The sequence below is a fragment of the Haliotis rubra genome, unplaced genomic scaffold (assembly GCF_003918875.1).
Source record: "Haliotis rubra isolate DU_JTF1 unplaced genomic scaffold, ASM391887v1 Scf1988, whole genome shotgun sequence".
NCBI lineage: Eukaryota > Metazoa > Mollusca > Gastropoda > Lepetellida > Haliotidae > Haliotis > Haliotis rubra.
In genome coordinates, this window is record NW_025765989.1 from 33,886 (window position 1) to 51,809 (window position 17,924).

The following is a 17,924-nucleotide window of genomic DNA, read 5'->3' on the forward strand; positions in this document are numbered from 1 at the left end:
ACTTTCTTCAAAGAATGAGTAACCTCTATAGGTTTGTACAAATTGTCATGACACTACTGTATAAAACATCAACTGTAATTTGATATTATTATCTTTAAATTACTATTCCTTTTAGAAAAGCAACTACTCGACGCTGAAAGCTGAGTACCTCAGTGAATTCAGATTATTACCAAATACACATCTTATTTAACATGACGGACATAATTTCTTTTTTTTTGCCCTGTGCATCCTCCTAAACATATATTGTATATTTGTCTTTCTTGCAGCTACAAACAAACCCCACAATAAACAAGCAGAAAGAGAAACTTTGACTTCATCTTCCAGTGATGACGGTGACGATGACAGAAATGTCGTTAGTCAAAGAACAGCTACGGTCTCTGGTGAGTGGTTTGCAATGTGGTGCTATATTAATCTGTCTAAGAATGGTGAATCATCATGTGTCATTTGGGATGCAGGAACTACGTGAATGGAATGAGGGGTTAGTGTGGGAGTAAAATGCGAGAGTTGGAGAGCACCGCTGTATGGATATATACAACTAAGATTACATTTGTAAAATTGAGAGCAGTGTCTTCTGTTAAATGTGTGCTGATCAGTCAGTCTAAGGGCTATACTCGCATTATGACTGCATTAGGAAGGTTTGTAACCATGATCATGTTGGGCATTGTGGAATCTGCCACTTATATATTCCCATCCCCTTGAAAATCATATTCTTGATACCAAAGCAGAAGAAAAAAGCATTCCCAAACGAATCATGTACTTGCTGTGAGCTCATATTATCATATTGATATCTTGCCCTTAAATTTTACCTTGGGTTAGTAGAATATGTCAGCGTTGTGTTTCGAACCTGAACTGAGATACTAAACCATCTCATACTAAGATTTTAATCAACATTCCAGTTGCATGGACCAAAGATGAGTCAGCATCACTGCACACCTACTTTGGCGATTTCCTTGTGGTGGGAGAACGAGGAAATGGTGGCAACAAGGGCAAACTTCCCAGTAAGTTCTAGCATAAAACCATTTCTCGGATATGTATCATTAGACAGACTCTTTTTGGAGGATGCAATAAAGTCCTACAAAGTCTTTCTCTTTTCAGTCACGTTTGAACTGAAATTATTAATATGTATCATTTTGTCATGCTGCAAGTTGTCGGTTATTGAACACAGGGGCAAGCTATATAATTTTGTTTGTTATCAATCATAATATCAAGAGATTGGCTGAAATTATGCTGAAAGTGATTGTGACATTATTTTCATATCTGGCAAAGGTTCTGATCAAAATGGTGACAAAGATGAAACTTTGCACAAATGAAACAAATGTTTTCTTAAAAATTCAGGTGAGCTTCAGAGCCTTGTGACTCCATTTTGGATCCTACTTTTATGCAGAAAATATATTGAGATTACATGAGCAAGAATGTAAAATAAATAATTTTGGACAAGCTTCGAATAAGTCACATGACACACCTGCTCGAGTGTAATAATTTCTATATTTTGCATTTTATTCATGTACATATGTGCAGTAAAACACAGTAAGCGAGTGTGACGGCCCTCTTCATTGACATGACAATCAATTGTTTAATGACGTCACATATGAAATACAGAAACAATGCTTGCTAGGCAAAACTGATATGTGCACGTATGATATATATGCAATGGTTATGTTTCACCGACTCCACCCCTCTAGGTGTGATCTTTTTTTCACAGGTAAAATGGAAATAATGAGATTTTTAGATCTGTCGACACCAAGCTGCCTGCTTCATTTGGACAAGCAGGCCGCCTACAAAAAGGTGCGAAGCAAACTCTTCAATGACAGGAAGACCATTCGACAATATGTTACCAAACACCTACAACAGTTGCTGTAAAATGAACTTCAGTTCTTGTCTTACACTATTAGTCCAGTAAAATTAGTGGAAAAAATCACTGAACCTCAAAAATTGGTACCGAAATGGTTTTGTGTATATATCGTAAACAATATATATAAAGTCCTCCCTTGGATGTTGATGCTAAGTGGCTTTTTGGGGGAAAAAATTATGAAAAATTGTATTTTTCAATTAATTTTGTTCAAACTGAAAATAAGTACAGAAAATTGTATAAAATCTTGCAAAACATACAACTGAAGTGTACCAAATAGTAAATAATGAAAATTTAAACTGAATTTTTTTTATGACATTAGCTTTGGAAACTCCAGCGCACTGGAAACGAGTAAATGAGAGTTGTCTCCCCTTTGTTTACAATAGATTGAAGTAGCAGAATGGAAAGGAAAGGTTCTATCCTTTGTAGAACTCTAACTAGATGAGGCTATAGTTAGCCTAATAGATAGAGGAATATAAAGACAGCTAAAAGCTACTAATAGTATAAGAGAGGAGGAGGACTGAGGTGATTCATCTCCCATAATTAGCCCACAAAACTATATGCACTGCGGTCGTGTAGGACTACCTAGGTGATAAATGGCACATTCTGTATCAAGGTTTGACATAACTTGAAGAAACATGCCAGAATGATAGATTAGGAAAATATACTATTCAAACTTTGCTAAGGATCAAATTATGGATTCAACATACTCGACCCCCCCCCCCCTCTCTTAGCCCCCTATAAACACATCTCAGGGCTCCCTTTCTCACTCGTACATGATACTAAACTCAACCCATTCACACCTTTATCTCAGCACGCGCACAGACACTAAATACTAACATGTACTATCTACTACACACACCCACAACTCTCCACACCATCATGTATCAAGTGCATAAGGTTAAATTAAAGTGGCTGTTTGCCTAAAGAGGGGTTAGCATATCATTATTTATCCAGTTTTAAATTAATACAATTTCAAATTATATATCTACGTTTAAGTCAAGTTGTGAATATTTGAAAAATTGAAAGTGAAAAAAGATCACATATAACGACCTCACAGGGCGTCGCCATGATGCTATCTCACACGGTTAACGAGAGCGAGAAAATGACGTCATCGACACACCACGAAATTAGGTTACGCCGCTGTCATCAATGGTGCGCGATGCCGGCCTGTCAGGCTTGGGGTTGTTCAAACCGTAACGACCGGGGGGAAAAGCGTCCCCGGTCACGGAAAATAATTTTTTCAAATACCCAGGCCAGATAAAAAGAAGATCCTATGCAGCAGATGGCTCCACAACATCGGGACGGGCTGGACAGCATCGACCTTCAAGTTCGGGCGGCACAAGGTTTGAACTTTGAACAACATGACATTTTTGCGTATAACCTGTTCTAGACAAGCTCATACATGATTATTATGAAAGTAATTCTTATAAGTCCTTGTTAATATAGTTGCATTTGTTAAATAACTTAATTTTGTTTAGGAAATATTTTTATTTCAATGATTTCTTCAATGAAAAATATAATATTTTCGGCTGCAATGTATTCGAAGCGAATCCTCCTTTGTCACGATGCATTGTGGTATGTTCGTAATAAAAATAAATTCGTACGTATTTATCACATTTAATTCAACCATAAACTGGCTTGATCTTGAATTTGTGTTCGATTATAATTAGTACGACATTGATATGATTACGAATGTCGATAGGGATTAAAGGGGAAAATGTAGACTTGTAGGGCTGCATGAAGATCTAGTAGAAAATCATGGATGAATAATGATTATCGGCGTAACACTTTCAGTCATCATCAATTATTTTTTAAAAGTTATGGATTTACACCATTATGAAGAAACTGGCAAATGTTACAATATTGAAGTTGTTGACAAATGTAGACATTGAGGCTTTATTTTTGAAAAATCGTATCCCCTAATAATCACATGTGCATATTATTGTAAATAGTATTTAGTTTTAAACATTTTAAGAAAATAATATGAATAGTCTGATCTTTTTTGTAATCAATTATCATGTAAACATTATAATAATAAGTATTATTATTATTAATATAAAGAATAATTAATCATGTACATAAATAGATCACATCACGTACATGAATATGTATCTTAAGCTTTTTTTGAGAAGATGTGTACAATTTCGATTGTTTTCAATTGTACATGATTTAGAAAGGTTTGATTTTGACGGTTTGATTTTTTTGTGCAGGTTGTTTGTGAAGACCATTTTGAGCCAGACTGTTTCGAGTATGATCTCCAGGCAAGAGTTTTAGGGGTAGAGCCACATCTGAAACTGAAGGGAGATGCAGTCCCTACTCTCTTTGTTCATAGAAAGAGACAGGGAGAAGAGATGAGAGAAGGGATCGCCTGATAGAAAGGAAAAGAAAGCAGGTAACTCAAACAGGCTTAAAAACACAAGACATTTTTGACTGTAAATTTTTAATGATCTACCCCTAAGCTTTTTAAATAAAGGTACGTATGTGAGTTGACATCTGTATGACTTAATATGTTGATCAGTGACTAGAATGTAGGTTACAAAATATAGCAAGGGTGATTATATCCGATTCAGTGGAATATATCATAACTTTCTGGGGTTGCATACTTACTTAATTCTTTTCTCTTTGAGGTTATCAGCAGTGTCATCAGCTCTTCAGCCACCACGAAAAGAGGGAAGTCTAAGGTACTTAGTTTTTTAATTGTTCATTAGTATTATGGAAACCATGCCTCCTTGTTTGCCTTGATAGCATCATTTACAAACAGTGCCTTGGTAAAGTAACATATATTTTTTTTCAACAAACAGGAATTTGTCTCCCTGATAAATATAGAACACATTTAGAGAAGTGCCTCAAAATAAGACTGAGAATGAATTCATTAGACTCTTATGATAATTTGTTATGTATTTTTCAATCATCGGAAGTCTTCATACAAAAAACCACTCTTATAACATTCATAAACACAGCCCAAACATCTTACTTTAAAAGCCAGCAGTGTATTCTTGTATATGAAAAACATTATGCATAGCAAATAAGTTCTTGACACATGTATTTCAGAAGAAATCATCAGATCATGCACCCAAGAAGAGAGGTTTGAATTCCAACCATGGCAACATTGAAGTTTGCTCTGTTGTAAGTATTTGTACTTGTTAAGCATCTTCTGAATTAAAGGAAAAAATGTGACTGTCTAAAATGGTTCATTTTCATTTTCAATTTAATGTCTTGAATATATAGAGAATCTCGCCAAAGAGTTGTTTGATATGAAATATATGAACACAATTTTATTAAAGGTACCAATATCGGAGGATAATTTTGCTATAATCAAGGAGTTTTGATATATTTGATATCAGAAGACATGATGGTGCCATTTTATTTATCAGCCAAAATCATTCTTAATCAGTTATCAGTAAAAAAAATGAACATATATGAACACAAAACTGTCATTAGGCTTCCTGAGCATTACTGTCATAGCATTGTCAGCTGTATTCTTAGTGATGTCAAAGTATTATGACAATTCAATTGTTGTGATATCTACAACGAAGATATCGCAAAGCGATGTCTACTGTGGGAGCCAGTTTTATAATAATAATGAGAATATTTATAACATGCCATTTCCAGGCTAGATATCCTGCTCAAAGCTTATACTCCAATCATTGTTAACCCGGGTAATCCATGCTGCCTGTTAGGCACTAGAAGGTTAATAGTCTCACGACTTGTTTCACCGGGTACCCATTTTCTGCTGGGTGATTAGAGGCAAGTTTGAACAAACTCACTTGCCTAATAATTATGTGTCTTTTGAGAAATTCTAACATGTTTTTAACAATTTGTTTTTTAGAGTATTGGCGTGCAGACTGAAGACTGGTGTGTTGATTGCGGCCACACAAATCATCACCGCTGCAGTGGTCCTGAGGCATCTCCCTTGACCACCTCGCTGGATCATGCCTACTGTGCACTGTCAGAGCAAAAGGAAGAGGTTCACTCCACACCTGATATTGATATTTCCGATATATCTCAGGATTCTGAATCATTTGACAGTGTTGTTGATGATTTGAATAAATCAACAGTTCTGAGCGAATCATTTTCTTTGCATGTTTCAAGTGTTAGAAGTGAATCATCATTATACCAACCATCAAGTGATGCTGAATCACAAAGTGAAAATGAAGAAGAATCTGAAATAGACCCTATTTCAAATATCCTCTCTCAAGATAAATATATAGTGTTTTCCGATGCACTTGATGAAATTTTGTACCGTATTCCTTGTAAATACTGCTCATGTCCTGTTGATGAAATCAAGAAATCTTTTTTTGGTAGCATGATCACAGCCAAAATATATTGTACAGGGGGTCATGAGGTTTTGTATTGGAGGTCGCAGCCACTTTTGAATGATCGTGTCTGCTGGGAATGTGATGCTATCTGCCAGTATATTGTTCACTGGACAGACATACAAACATGTTGCTGATGTTGCTTCGTTGATGAATCTAACATTTGTTGGTAAAAGTACCTTTTATGACACTCAAATTGATTATCTATTGCCTGTTATTGAAGATTTTTGGAAGGCAGAACAAACATCCGTGCTGTCAACACTACAAGACTCAACAGTTCAAGTGTCAGGTGATGGGTGATGTGGTTCACCAGGGTATAGTGCTAGATACTGCAACTACACCATGATGGATCACAGCTCACTCAAGATTCTTGACTTTGAGGTTGTAGAGGTGACAGAAGCAAAAAGTTCTTGTGGTATGGAAAAAATTGGATTTGAAAGGGTGCTTGACAGGTTGATTGGATGCACAGAGTCTGAGTCAGGAATGCATGTTTCAATATCTGATGTGTCCACTGACCGGCATGTATCTGTAAGAAAGCTTATGCGTGAAAAGTATGCTCCTATGCACATTAATCACCAATTTGATGCTTATCACATGGCAAATAGTTTGCGCAAGAAGTTGAAAGATAAATGTCGTTACAAAAAAGTATTCAGCCCTTGCTCCATGGGTGCAATCAATATGTAATCATCTTTTTTGGTGTGCGGCTTCATGTATGGGAGATGCTGACCTACTTGTTGCCCGATGGGAATCCCTGCGCTACCACATTGTCAATATTCATCAGTGGGGGTGGGCCAGGATTGGTAACATCATGTTGTCATGATGTTCTTACAGAAGATCAAGTTGCAAGGAAGAAGTAGCTGACTCTGGACTCTCCTGCCCATCGAGTTCTAGAAGAAATCATGATGAACCGGAAATTTCTGGAGGACATCAGAAGACTAAGCAAATTTTTGCACACAGGTCGTTTAGAGGTATACCACTCCCTCCTCAACAAGTATTGCCCCAAGAGACAGGACTTCGATAAGAAACAGATGACAGGAAGAACCCAGCTGGCTGTCCTCGATCATAACAAGCATACCATTGTTGATACACAAGCTTTGTCATCTTCTCTTGAGGAAAGCTCTTCTGATGCTGTAACGTTCATCAATCCAGATGGAGTTAGAGTTGTTTACAGTAAGCATTGTAGTGACTGGGTAATCAAACCAATTTCAGAGCTCAAGAGTTATCCCTACCTCAAAGACATGATAATGGAAGTTCTGAAGCGTCACAAAAATCAAGAAAAGGGAGAAGTGAAGGCTGAAGCAAAGGCGCGTAACATTGCGAAGAAACCAAAGCCAAGTAAAGAAATACTTTTGAAGAGACACATATCAAGATTGAGTAAATGCTAAACTATGCTGAATATTGTTGAAGTTGTTGAGTGATATTGTACTCAGGTGTGATGAGTATGGAAAGACATTTGTTGAATGTTCGTTCATCTGATATTATTGTACTCAGTGTGAATACTGTGATGAGTATGGAAAGACATTTGTTGAATGTTCATCTGATATTATTGTACTCAGGTGTGATGTGTATGGAAAGACATTTGTTGAATGTTCATCTGATATTATTGTACTCAGTGTGAATACTGTGATGTGTATGGAAAGACATTTGTTGAGTATTCATCTGATATTATTGTACTCAAGTTTGATCAGTATTGTGATAGGAATAACTAATGACCCCAGCAATTTGCTTGATAAACATGATTGAAGGACATTTGTTGAGTGTTCAGTAGACATAATTGTAATGATAGTTTGATAAGTATTGTCAGATGTGTAATTTGTTCAGTGTTCATCTGATATTATTGTACTCAAGTTTGATGAGTATTGTGATAGGAATAACTAACGACCCCTGCAATTTGCTTGATAAACATGATTGAAGGACATTTGTTGCGTGATCAACTGATAATATTGTACTCAGTTTAGTGAGTATTGTCAGATATGTAATTTGTTGAGTGTTCAGCTTTTATATTATTGTACTCAGTGTGATGTATGGAAAGACATTTGTTGAGTGTTCCCCTGATAATATACTACAGTTTATATTATGATATCATCATATCAATGTTATTGAAAAACTGATACTTAGAATTAACATCTAATTTTTGTAGTTGTCAGTTATCCATTATTTAATAAATACCATTCATTTACACACAAAAAACGCAACTATCTACTTCCATCCAACCACAATATATTTGGATAAAATCATTGCTCCTGAATTTCAGGAATCAGGAACTCAATATCCCGTTCATATCACTCGTGGAGATGCATGGCTTCATTAACTTCTTTAAAGCCCGTGTATTGTTGTCCTGGGAAGTTCTCTCTAATTTGTCTGATGACACAAGCAGGTATCACCTTCCTCACCCCTTTACCAAGTTTCTGCCCACTATGAGCCCATGACATAAAGTTCCTATATGCCATAAGCCTTGACTGTCTGAAATAGGTAACAGGTGTGCCTCATTATTGTTGAAAAGAATTTACTCATTCACCTAGAAATTTAGATTTAGAATAGAGGCCTCTCTCTCACTCGCTTGAAAACATAAATTCTTATCCAAATTGTTTTTCAAAATCTTTCAGTTGTTTATACTGTATACATCATTATGTTCTTTATCTTATTCAAAACTGTTGGTTTCCATGTTGCACACCTATTTATCAGTGCAACTAGGTAATGATAAACATAAACGTTTGTTTCATGTTTTTATATGTAAGAAATTGCTTTGCATAACTGTCACAGGAATATATAATTAGATGACAGCAAATGTTGATGAAAAAGTGATGTTATGAAATATCCATACTGTAGATATAGAAGCATTTTAGATGGTGAAAAGAGAGAATGAATTATTGCATTTCATCTACGGGTTGTATTTCAGTATGACTATCTAAGCACCAATAATATGTCAACAGAGAAATAAAGATTATTGATGTTCAGTTGTGATTTTGTTTTTCAAACATTCATTATCGAATTAATATCTAATAAAGGTATCACCTAATTTTTAATGTTATTTTACTGGGTAAGAAAAATGATTAAAAATATATGAATAATATTCCATGATGTTTTAAGTATTATGTGCTCCATATTGTGAAAAAACATCACATCGGGCATGGATTTGAGCATAATTACCCATTTTAAAAAAATATATACAATTACAATTATGCCATGGGGAAAACACTTATTACAATACGATTTACTGTCATTTGTCACAATTTCTACAGAAATTGATAATTTAAAAATTCACAATTGGAAAATATGGAAATTTACCAAAGTGTATGTAAAAATATTTGAAAGACAAAACTTTCTATTTCATCTGAATATCAGTTTATGACAAGCTCTCAAAACCTCTTTTGGAAAATACCATGTAAGACGTGAGGGGATTATCACTGGAAAACATGCCGGTTGGTGAGAACATCAGGAGCTCGTCCACCCATTCCCTTGAACATCATGAATTGGATATAGCTCATAAGTAGCACCGGTAGTGAAAGACATATGGTGGAAAAATCACAGTGATCGGTAATGCAAGAAATACCGATAATCCTATCATGGAGGTATGGTATTTCCTGGCAACATCGACACTCCATTGCCGTTGGCATTGCCTCGCACTTCTCGCACTCACACCATGTCGTATTTCTGGTACGATTATAATCAGCGGAATCGGTCTCAGAATCGCTTTCACTGGATCGATTATCAAGCGTTCTGCTTTCTCCCTCCTCAAACTGCGGTTCAAACATATACGGTCGTAAGTTAAACTCCATTGCTGCTAGTGCTAGGCTGCTAGTACAAATTTAGAACTGGGTTTCACTTTCAATAAGATAATGTATTACGTTGAAAAGCGCGCAGCGCAAACATACCGTAAATTCAGTTGAATAATGACAACTCCATGGCACAATGATGTACGGAGATTACAATCTAAACTCCTTACACCGATTTCTTGTGGTGTGTCGATGACGTCACATTTTCAGAAAAAAATGGCAGCTCCCATGTCGATCCAAGACAGACGTTCATATGCGATGTAACTACTTAACCCGTTGACCGAATAAATTATAATTTGGTGAGAATTTGTTTTATTACTCGATCTTTTGCAGGATTAAATTTGAAAACTCATTGGAATATTCCTTTAAATTCACAAAATAGCGTATTTTTGTTATTTTTTGGTTTCAAACCGAAACCGGTTTCATAAAGAGGTTGCGGAAGAGTTTTGTACTGTAGTACAAGATTTGCTTGACGTCACACTGTAATGACGTCACTGCCTTGGTAACCGACGTCATGATGCATGTCAGTTGTCATCGCCTCGTACAGCCTCCTACAGTAAACTACTCCGTAGCACCCCGTTTCTTGGTTTGCAGTTGCTTCATTCGGCTAACATCACTGGTGGAAACATTGCGTTTATGTTTTTCGACGGATATAATGTCTCAGTTCGACTCACAATTAAACAGCGACACGGCAACGTTCGCACTGTTTACATTCCCAAAATGCATTTAAGTTGTAGAATGAATGAATTCACGTGTTTGTTATGAATGAAAAAATAGTTACGTCAGAATGTGACCTAATTGAGAGGTCATCGGTTATCCAATCAAATCGTTATAATCTCAGGTCAAGTCGTTACGACACAGGTCAACGCGATACGACACTCGTGTGACGTACAAGATTAGTATGCAACTACCCATACGTTGACCACGTGGGTAATAAATTCAGGTATCCAATTCTCTTATTAGTAACGTAAACTCTGGTAGTCTGGTGCAAGTGAAAGACAATTTGATTGACTGTTTGGGTTTGATGACTTATGTATGATTTCTAATATAAGTCAACCCTGGACAAGTGTTATTGACTTAAGGCCAATGATAACTATTTATGTTAGCTAAAACCTGTTCCAAAGTTTGCAAATCATTCATACACTTTTATCATTTACTACATGTACCAGTGGCCCAAGCAAGTATGATGATCTTTCTCTGAAGTGTCATAATTAAGCACGAGCATCTCCCCTTGTGGACAGAGTGAGCGAGTGAGTTTAGTTTTACACCATTTTAAGCAATATTACCGGAATAACATGGTGGGGACACCAGAAAAACAGGCTTCACACATTGTACCCATGTGGGGAATCGAACAGTATCCGGCATGACGAGTGAATGCTTACACCACTAGGCTACCCCACCACCATCCCCTTGTGAAGGGGGAGACTGCAGGGTCCATGTGCATGTTCTGGGTGTGTTGGGGGTTGGTTGTAAGTTGTAGTTCCAAAGCCATTCTATTTCTGGCAGGTTCTTTTTCAATGCTGATCTTATTTCTGACAACTCATGAAAACATTTATATTTCATGATTCCCTGTTATTACAGAAAGTATATTTTGATCAATGTTGATTTTCTTCTGATGGAAAATACAGAAGAGAATGTATGAAAGTGTGTCATTAATCATACAGAAATATCAACTATTTCATGTATTAACACTGTTATGTAAATTTGGATCATTTGTTACCAAACTGTATTGGCAGGTATTCACTGCTTGTTCTCACAATGTGTATTAATCTGATACAAAAGAAGAGTTTTTACACTTGTAAAAAGGTATGTGAATGAGATTATATGCTTTCTGTTGCTAGTACCTGTTTAATTAATGTTTGCGACTTGCAAGATGACACTCACTCACTACTGTCCTTTGTTGACAGGAATTTATTATTTTATTTTTACTTATTGTTAATCTATAACTTGTTTTAGTCACGATATGGCTGAAATATTTCCAAAGTGACTTTAAATTTTAACTCACTCACTTGCAAGATGGTGTTTCATTATAGGTACACTATGGGGCTTATCCTTTTAACAAATATTGGTAAAAGAAAGAATTTATTACAAAACATGAAAGGTTTGCATGTGTGTTGAGAGCATACTTTCAGTTTCATGTTCATTCTGTGTATTGTTTCAATGAATTGTTACTGGTGCATGGTGTATTTCTTCTTAGTAAGGGAAGTAGTGAGAGGTACAAGACATTTATATAAGAAACATTCCTATAGTAGAGACTGAAACAGTATTGATTGTACATTGTCTTTGAATGATGCTGCAGGGAATAGTATACTTGATAATCTACAACTGATATTTGCTTCTCCAGTTTACATAAAGAATTATTACCATTGTGGTGTTGTTAAAAACCTGAATGTTTTTGGTCAAATGTAAACTGATGGAAATGTTGTTTCTCAATTCAGAGATGTTCATTTGTCTTAACTCACAGGTTTTAGAGAAAGCATTCCACAACATAAAAATAAATATCCCTTAGCTGAAAGTGTTTGATGCTTTTATTACTTACATCAAGGGCATGTAATTAAGGAAACTTTAGTTCCCTAATGCCAGCTCACAATGTGTCAACGTATTCTCAGAGAGAGAAGTAGGTGGTGTGGTAAAATGGGGTTTAACGTCATACTTAAGAATATTTCCCTCATATGACGTATGTATGCGTGGCTGCTTGTACTAGCCAAGACTGAAGCTGGTTTTATGGTGTTAGCTCACTGGGATATGCCCCACTCAGACTCAGACACACTGTACTGACTCCAAGCCGACCAGTCCTTGTAATGCTGAGCACCAAGCAAGAGCTAACAAGTACCATAATTCAGACATGGGGTAATTGTAATTTGTAATTGTAATTGAATGTAATTAATTACAAAAATCTATGTAATTGCATGTAATTTGTAATTGAAAGTTTAAAATGTAATTTGTAATTGTAATTTAATTAATTAAAATCTCAATGTAATTGAATTTTTCAATTACTTTTTCAATTACATCAAATTACATCTCACTGTTTTATTTTGGTGGTCATCAGGCAACCCTTGCAATTATATTCTGTACAATAAGGAGGACAAAGGAGTGTTTTTCAATAAGATGCTTGTTGTCGGTATATACTCTAGCAGGTGTTAAGTTTTGAAAGAGATTTGAATGTCTAAGCCTTTGTAACTATCACCATCTGCACATTTGTGAAACAAAGGGAATCAGTAACGCATGACTGAATGTAGGTTGGTATTTGAGGAAATGGGGGATTAACAGTACTATTAGTCAAGTTCCTATCAAAATGGCCTCTTTGTTTATTTCTCATAGGATATGATATTCAAAATCTTACTGACCTGTAGTCTATTTTTATAATCATGAAAGGTAATAAGCCATAAATCCAAGTTGACAAATCCTTTAGTATGTTAATGTGGATTATGTCAGATAGAGAGACCGGCTGATTATATATTGTAATGTAGGCATGTAATGATGTCATGATACAGTACACCTAAAGTAACAGTGGTGGACAAAGTGTTTTTTGCAACAAGAGATGATAGAGGTGTGTATTTGATAATAAGCCCAAAGAAATATGCAAAATACAAATTTGATCAAATAGTGTACATTGTAGATATAATCTAACTTTGCATTTCACTTTTTGATGACAAAAATATGAATTGGATTTAGTGACCACTGTTTACCAACATCGATATCTTGTTGATTAAAGGAATACAGAAATATATTTGTTTTGTTTTTGTTTTGTTTTTTTAACAAAGTAATTTGTAATTGTAATTAATTACATTGGTAATGTAATTGTAATTTAATTAATTACATTTTAATTTAAGGTGTATTTGTAATTGTAATTGAGGAAAATCAATGTAATTGTAATTTAATTAATTACATTTCAAAGTAATTGAACCCATGTCTGCCATAATTTGACGTCTTTTGGTATGATGCGGACGGGGATCGAACCAACGACCTTCCACTCTCCAGGCAGACGCCCTAACCATTACTTCACGGAGGTGGTGCAGAGAGAAAAGCAAAGGGGACTATGGAGTAGATAAAAATATTGAAAAGTAATCTCAGAAACCCTCACGTTTATGATGCTGAAACAGAGAAATAATCTGTAGCAACACAATGAATACTGTTTATATTCTAGTTTTCGTTTTCCTGGTGTTGAAGAGGTGTATTCTTGTGATGAGAGGTTACAGACGGATGGGGTGGTCAGGCTTCTACATTTGGTGTATAGAGTGTCAATGTGCCCCAGCATTGGGTATTGAAAGTTCACTGATTTTATCACTTGGTTGCCCTGACTTACTTACCACCCTTTTACAGTTTGAATATTGCATCTAACAATGACAAAAACAGCAACACTTTAAGCTCACTTGGCTTTTTAGTTTCAGCTCATCTGACTTATAGCAAAGCGTGCCAATGTCATGGCCTACATTTGGTCCAGGCATCTATAAGTATCTCCTTTTGTTAAGCTGAGTTTTCTTCACCCTCAATAATCTTCAGGGTATACATTACGATCACTCTCCACTATACCCTGGATGCATCGACGGCTTGGCCCGATGATGTTTATTACCTCCCTTGGCTGGCTTTTTATCCAATCAGGTGTCGACGCTGGGAAGTAGAGTGAACCAATCACAACTCACTTTCGCTTCTTAAATCATCTAACCATTAATCTTAGGAACACAATTGATGCAGAGGTACCCTGAAAGAGGTAGAAGGAGTTCCATTAGATATTTTTTTAAGTTTCAGGTCTGTGAATTTGTATGCATGATTTTCCCCAAAATCTGAGTGGCACCGCGAACAAACCTTCGCGACTGAGACCGCTATCTTTGTTGACACTGGCAAGCTCGGATTTAGCGGCGGCTTAGCTGATTGGTTACTGTGAGAATGCGGAGCCAGCAAAGGGAGGTAATATAATTATCGGGTCAAGCCGTGGATGCATCCAGGGTATAGTGGAGAGTGATCGTAACGTTTACCCTGGAGATTATCGAGAATGAGTTTTCTTAAACTATTTTGAAATTGAGTTTTCATAGGTGAGCCATATTTAGAAAAACAACATTTTGATTGCCATGTTGTTCAAAATGTATTGAAAAGTTAAATATTCAAAGCAAAATTTTAGAATCCTTTGTTAAGAATGCTATAGTAAGTAAACAACATGCTGTATCAATTTTCTTTGATCTTGAGAAAGCTTATGATACGACCTGGCAGCATGGCATTTTGAGGGATTTACATGACATTGGTTTGAGAGGCCGTTTGCCTCTTTTTATATCACGGTTTTTAAAAGACAGACAATTTCAAGTCGGAGTGGGTTCAACCCTGTCTGATCATTACACTCAGGATCAGGGTGTCCCTCAAGGCAGTATTTTGTCTGTCACTTTATTTAGTATCAAGATCAACAGTTTATCCAAGGTTTTAAACGATTCCATCGATGGGTCACTTTTTGTGGATGATTTTAATATTTCTTGTCGTGGTAAAAATATGCATACTATTGAACGGCAATTGCAGTTGTGTTTAAATAAAATAAATAAATGGTGTCTTGAAAACGGTTTTAAATTTTCCAAGTCCAAAACTAATTGTCTACACTTTTGTAGAAAATATAAGCCGCATAAAGATCCAGAACTATCTTTAAATGGCACTCCCATCAAAGTTGTTAAGGAGGCCAGATTCTTAGGTCTAATTTTCGACTCCCATTTAACTTTTTTGCCGCATATTAAATCACTTAAAGCCAAATGCCTGAAGGCACTCGATTTGTTGAAAGTTGTTTCCAACTCAAAGTGGGGAGGGGATCAAGCTACCCTCCTCCACCTATATCGATCATTGGTCTGCTCGAAACTTGATTATGGCTCTATCGTATATGGTGGAGCCTGCAAAAGCAACCTAAAACTACTTGATTCTGTCCACCACCAAGGCCTAAGACTTTGTCTTGGGTCCTTTAGAACCTCTCCTATTGATAGTCTATATGTTGAAGCAGATGAGCCTTCTCTTACACAACGTCGTATAAAATTTTCTTTACAATACATTACTAAACTATATTCTAGCGAGTCTAACCCTGCATTTAACTGTGTTTTCAATCCCTCTATGAGGATTTATACAACAAAAGCCTCTCTCTTGTTCCGCCTCTTGGGCACAGAATTAAGCCGTTCATTTCTGCTGCCGGCATTGAGCTGGAAAATATAGCTCCTTCCCGTCTTCTCTTCTCCTCCTTGGCAACTGGTGAGGCCTGAAGTTGACCTTAACTCTGACAAAGTAACTAATGAATTACAATATAAACAAGAATATAATCAATTAAAAAATAAATATAATACTTACAAATCCTTATTTACAGATGGGTCCAAGGATGGTGGCGCGGTGGCATGTGCCACTGTCATTGGATCCCGAACAATATCTTCTCGACTACCAAATAACAGCTCTATTTTCACAGCAGAAGCTAACGCCATATTAACAGCTCTTAAATATATTAATAAACATCGTAAATATAAGCAATACATCATCTTTCCGATTCTGTTTCTTGTCTTCAGGCTATTAAAAAATCTTTTTGTAAACATCCACTTTTATTAGGAATTATTTAATTGTATAATGAGCTTGCTACTGGGTCAATGCGACATCGTCTTTTGTTGGTTACCCAGCCACGTTGGCATTTCTGGAAACACCATGGCTGATCTTGCTGCTAAGGCAGCACTCAACAAATCTGTGACACCACTTCTTATTCCATACTCTGATTACAAAGCTAGCATTAGAACTTACATCCGTGATCTGATGCAGAAGAAGTGGGACACCCAAGTAGGTATTAATAAATTACATGCAATAAAACCCTACATTGGTTACACCTACTTGGGTTGTCAGTCCAGATTTGAAGAGGTCATTATGCGGCGATGTCGCATTGGCCATACAAGGTATACCAATGAATATCCCTTGTGATGAAGAATCCTCAGTTTTGCATATCTTGTGCTTGACTGCATTGAATATTCCATCACAAGGGATAACTATTTCAAAGTACACACTATGAAGGATCTTTTTAATAAAGTTAGTTCTCATTTAATTATTGCATTTTCAAAAGAATTAGATTTGTTATGTGATTTGTAAATAGATATACATTTTATTATTGGTAGTTTGAATTAGTACCTGAGATTGTTAGTGGCTGTATCCTCGAAGGGGGTTGAAGTATTGTAAAATTATTGTCCTCCTGAGAGGGTACGTAAGTCCCAAAACATTTAGTCAATTTAAGTGTACCAGGTTTTTAATCGTAGAATATGTGTGCTTTTAATTTATTGCTAGATTTCTCTTCTGTCGCCAATGGCTGAAGGGATGGTGTAAATCCAACTAGGGTCCATGCAGGTAGCAAAGGTACTGTAAGTAGTCCCCATGGTCCCTAGTATGGTGATCTACCTTCAGTTGTTGGCGATTTATAGCCCATTTTACATTGTATTGTCTCTTTAATTGGAATATTTTAGCTTTGTTCGCTAGTTTCATATTGATATCTGTGATTATCTAGTATTTTTACTGTCCTTCGTCGGCAGGTTTTATAATATCTATATATATTCTATTTCAATGTCAAATGTTCTCGTCACGATATGGCTGGAAATATTGCCGATGTGACGTTAAATATTAACTCACTCACTCACTCAAAGCAAAATTATCCACCAGATGTCCAAAACATTGTCTCTCAAAACATTCATTTGTTTTAGAAATACTAGACATCTGATTTTTTTCTTCATTGCCTAAAATATCACTGAAAACTGAAATTTTATCAGACAGTGGGTCTCACTTCTGATGTTATGGTTCACAAGAATTAGGTTTTGGTGGTAGTAGTAGGACCTGTTACTTGACTTCTCGGAGGTCTAAATACACCATGTGGTCTCCTAAGGTTAGTGTTTAACTGAATATGTGAACCTGGTCTCCTTAGGCTTGAATTCAATTACTGGTATATATGCATTTATTGGTGTAATCAAAAGCAAGTTCAAATGATTCATAGCGAGCGGG

At 36.1% G+C, this 17,924-nt stretch overlaps 2 protein-coding genes and 1 long non-coding RNA gene across 3 annotated transcripts; all 3 read left to right on the forward strand.

Moving 5' to 3' along the window:
• The first annotated feature begins 4,522 nt into the window (after positions 1 to 4,522).
• On the forward strand, positions 4,523 to 5,937 carry LOC124275118. The gene is made up of 3 exons (XR_006898212.1): positions 4,523 to 4,533; positions 4,904 to 4,978; positions 5,682 to 5,937. It is a non-coding gene; the product is annotated as an uncharacterized LOC124275118 (long non-coding RNA).
• Positions 5,938 to 6,247: 310 nt separating this feature from the next.
• LOC124275120 lies at positions 6,248 to 6,988 on the forward strand. Its single transcript, XM_046710602.1, has 2 exons — positions 6,248 to 6,765; positions 6,815 to 6,988. Exons 1-2 carry the CDS (start codon positions 6,511 to 6,513, stop codon positions 6,986 to 6,988), a joined length of 429 nt encoding a protein of 142 aa, XP_046566558.1. The 5' UTR covers positions 6,248 to 6,510.
• Positions 6,989 to 7,037: 49 nt separating this feature from the next.
• On the forward strand, positions 7,038 to 7,658 carry LOC124275119. The gene has a single exon (XM_046710601.1). The coding sequence runs from the start codon at positions 7,068 to 7,070 to the stop codon at positions 7,551 to 7,553; it is 486 nt and encodes a 161-aa protein (XP_046566557.1). The 5' UTR covers positions 7,038 to 7,067; the 3' UTR covers positions 7,554 to 7,658.
• The last annotated feature ends 10,266 nt before the right edge of the window (positions 7,659 to 17,924 follow it).

Excerpts from the sequence above, each read along its gene's own strand:
- LOC124275120 (XM_046710602.1), top strand. The coding sequence starts at position 6,511 with ATGATGGATCACAGCTCACTCAAGATTCTTGACTTTGAGGTTGTAGAG. Across the intron at positions 6,766-6,814 it reads AATTTGATGCTTATCACATG|TATTCAGCCCTTGCTCCATG; the intron begins GCAAATAGTTTG and ends GTTACAAAAAAG.
- LOC124275119 (XM_046710601.1), top strand. The coding sequence starts at position 7,068 with ATGATGAACCGGAAATTTCTGGAGGACATCAGAAGACTAAGCAAATTT.